This window comes from Laetiporus sulphureus (assembly GCF_001632365.1).
Source record: "Laetiporus sulphureus 93-53 unplaced genomic scaffold LAESUscaffold_390, whole genome shotgun sequence".
In the NCBI taxonomy this organism is placed as follows: domain Eukaryota; kingdom Fungi; phylum Basidiomycota; class Agaricomycetes; order Polyporales; family Laetiporaceae; genus Laetiporus; species Laetiporus sulphureus.
Window position 1 is genome coordinate 1 of NW_024468895.1, and position 1,133 is coordinate 1,133.

The 1,133-nt window shown below is 48.6% G+C and overlaps 1 protein-coding gene across 1 annotated transcript; it reads left to right on the forward strand.

The window, feature by feature from the left end:
• Positions 1 to 118: 118 nt before the first annotated feature.
• Positions 119 to 908, forward strand: LAESUDRAFT_765645 (uncharacterized protein; the record flags this gene model as incomplete). Its single annotated transcript, XM_040913751.1, has 2 exons — positions 119 to 137; positions 598 to 908. The coding sequence occupies 2 exons, from the start codon at positions 119 to 121 to the stop codon at positions 906 to 908; spliced, it is 330 nt and encodes a 109-aa protein (XP_040757094.1).
• Positions 909 to 1,133: the final 225 nt, after the last annotated feature.

Consider the following 1,133-nt stretch of genomic DNA (forward strand, 5'->3'; position numbering starts at 1 on the left):
CGAGACGAGGAGAGACCCTCAGTCTTATTCTCCTTCATCCACCACTACCATCACAGAGGGGTCTTACCAGACACTCTCAGTGTGCTATACATTTGTATTCATTCTCATATCTGTGATAATGCCGCTCACCTTCGTCAGTAAGTGTCACTTCACAGACAGCCAGCTGGCCTCGTCAGTGAGCACGTCGTATAGCCACAGCTCGTCGCTGTAGGCTCTTACCCAGAGGCCCTCAAGGGAACTCTTATTTTAGGTTGTCTATCTTTGTCATTGGTGTGCCGTGACATTAGAATAAGACTGACCTTTTACGCCCCAATCAAGTGTCTAACACTGGTTGCCACGCATTTTTACCCAGAGATACATCCGCCCAGGGCAGGGCTATTTTCACATCACTTTTCTCATACACTTCCTCCACGTCTCTACCACCTAAGCCGCTCCCTTCCTTCAAAAGGAACAGCGCTGCACCTCGAACCATCAACGGTACCGTTCTGCCCAATAGACGTTATCATCCCTATCAACGACAGCCTAGAGTCCGTCGCTTGACTCAAGGCAACCTCGTTCAAGCACAGCAGCCTGAAGGTGGTCTCATAGGTCGTACAGCCGAACGTCGAATCCAAGAGCGTAAGGTTAGCCTTTGGATTAAAAGCATTCCCAAAGAGACACCTAACCCGTCCACCCCACTTCTACCTCCACATCCCTATGCTACCTTTCCCGCCATCGACGTTATCAACTTCGCGCTCTCCAAGAGCTACCATCCCCACAGTATCCACAAGAATCCCAAAGGGACGCTCTCTAAAAACATCGGTCCCACTGTACACGCTACTATTCAGCAATACAAAGTCTTGCAGCAGCTGCACATCGCTGCCAAGTTCACCGAGGAACAGATAAAGTGTCGAGATAGAATTCTTTGACACCTAGGATCAATAAACGCACGCATTGGAGACGGACACGATTTCACTTTCGTCGATAGGTGCATCACTATTAAGCTTTGCGTAGGTCTAGGAAAGATCTCCTTCAAAGGGATCAATAAAGAGCAGGCGCGGGTAGGAAAGGAACTAGTAAAGTTTGAGAAGGAGTCGTGCTACTGGCCTTACTAAGCCAGTTATATCAATTTGTATCACTTGTACATGCCGCGA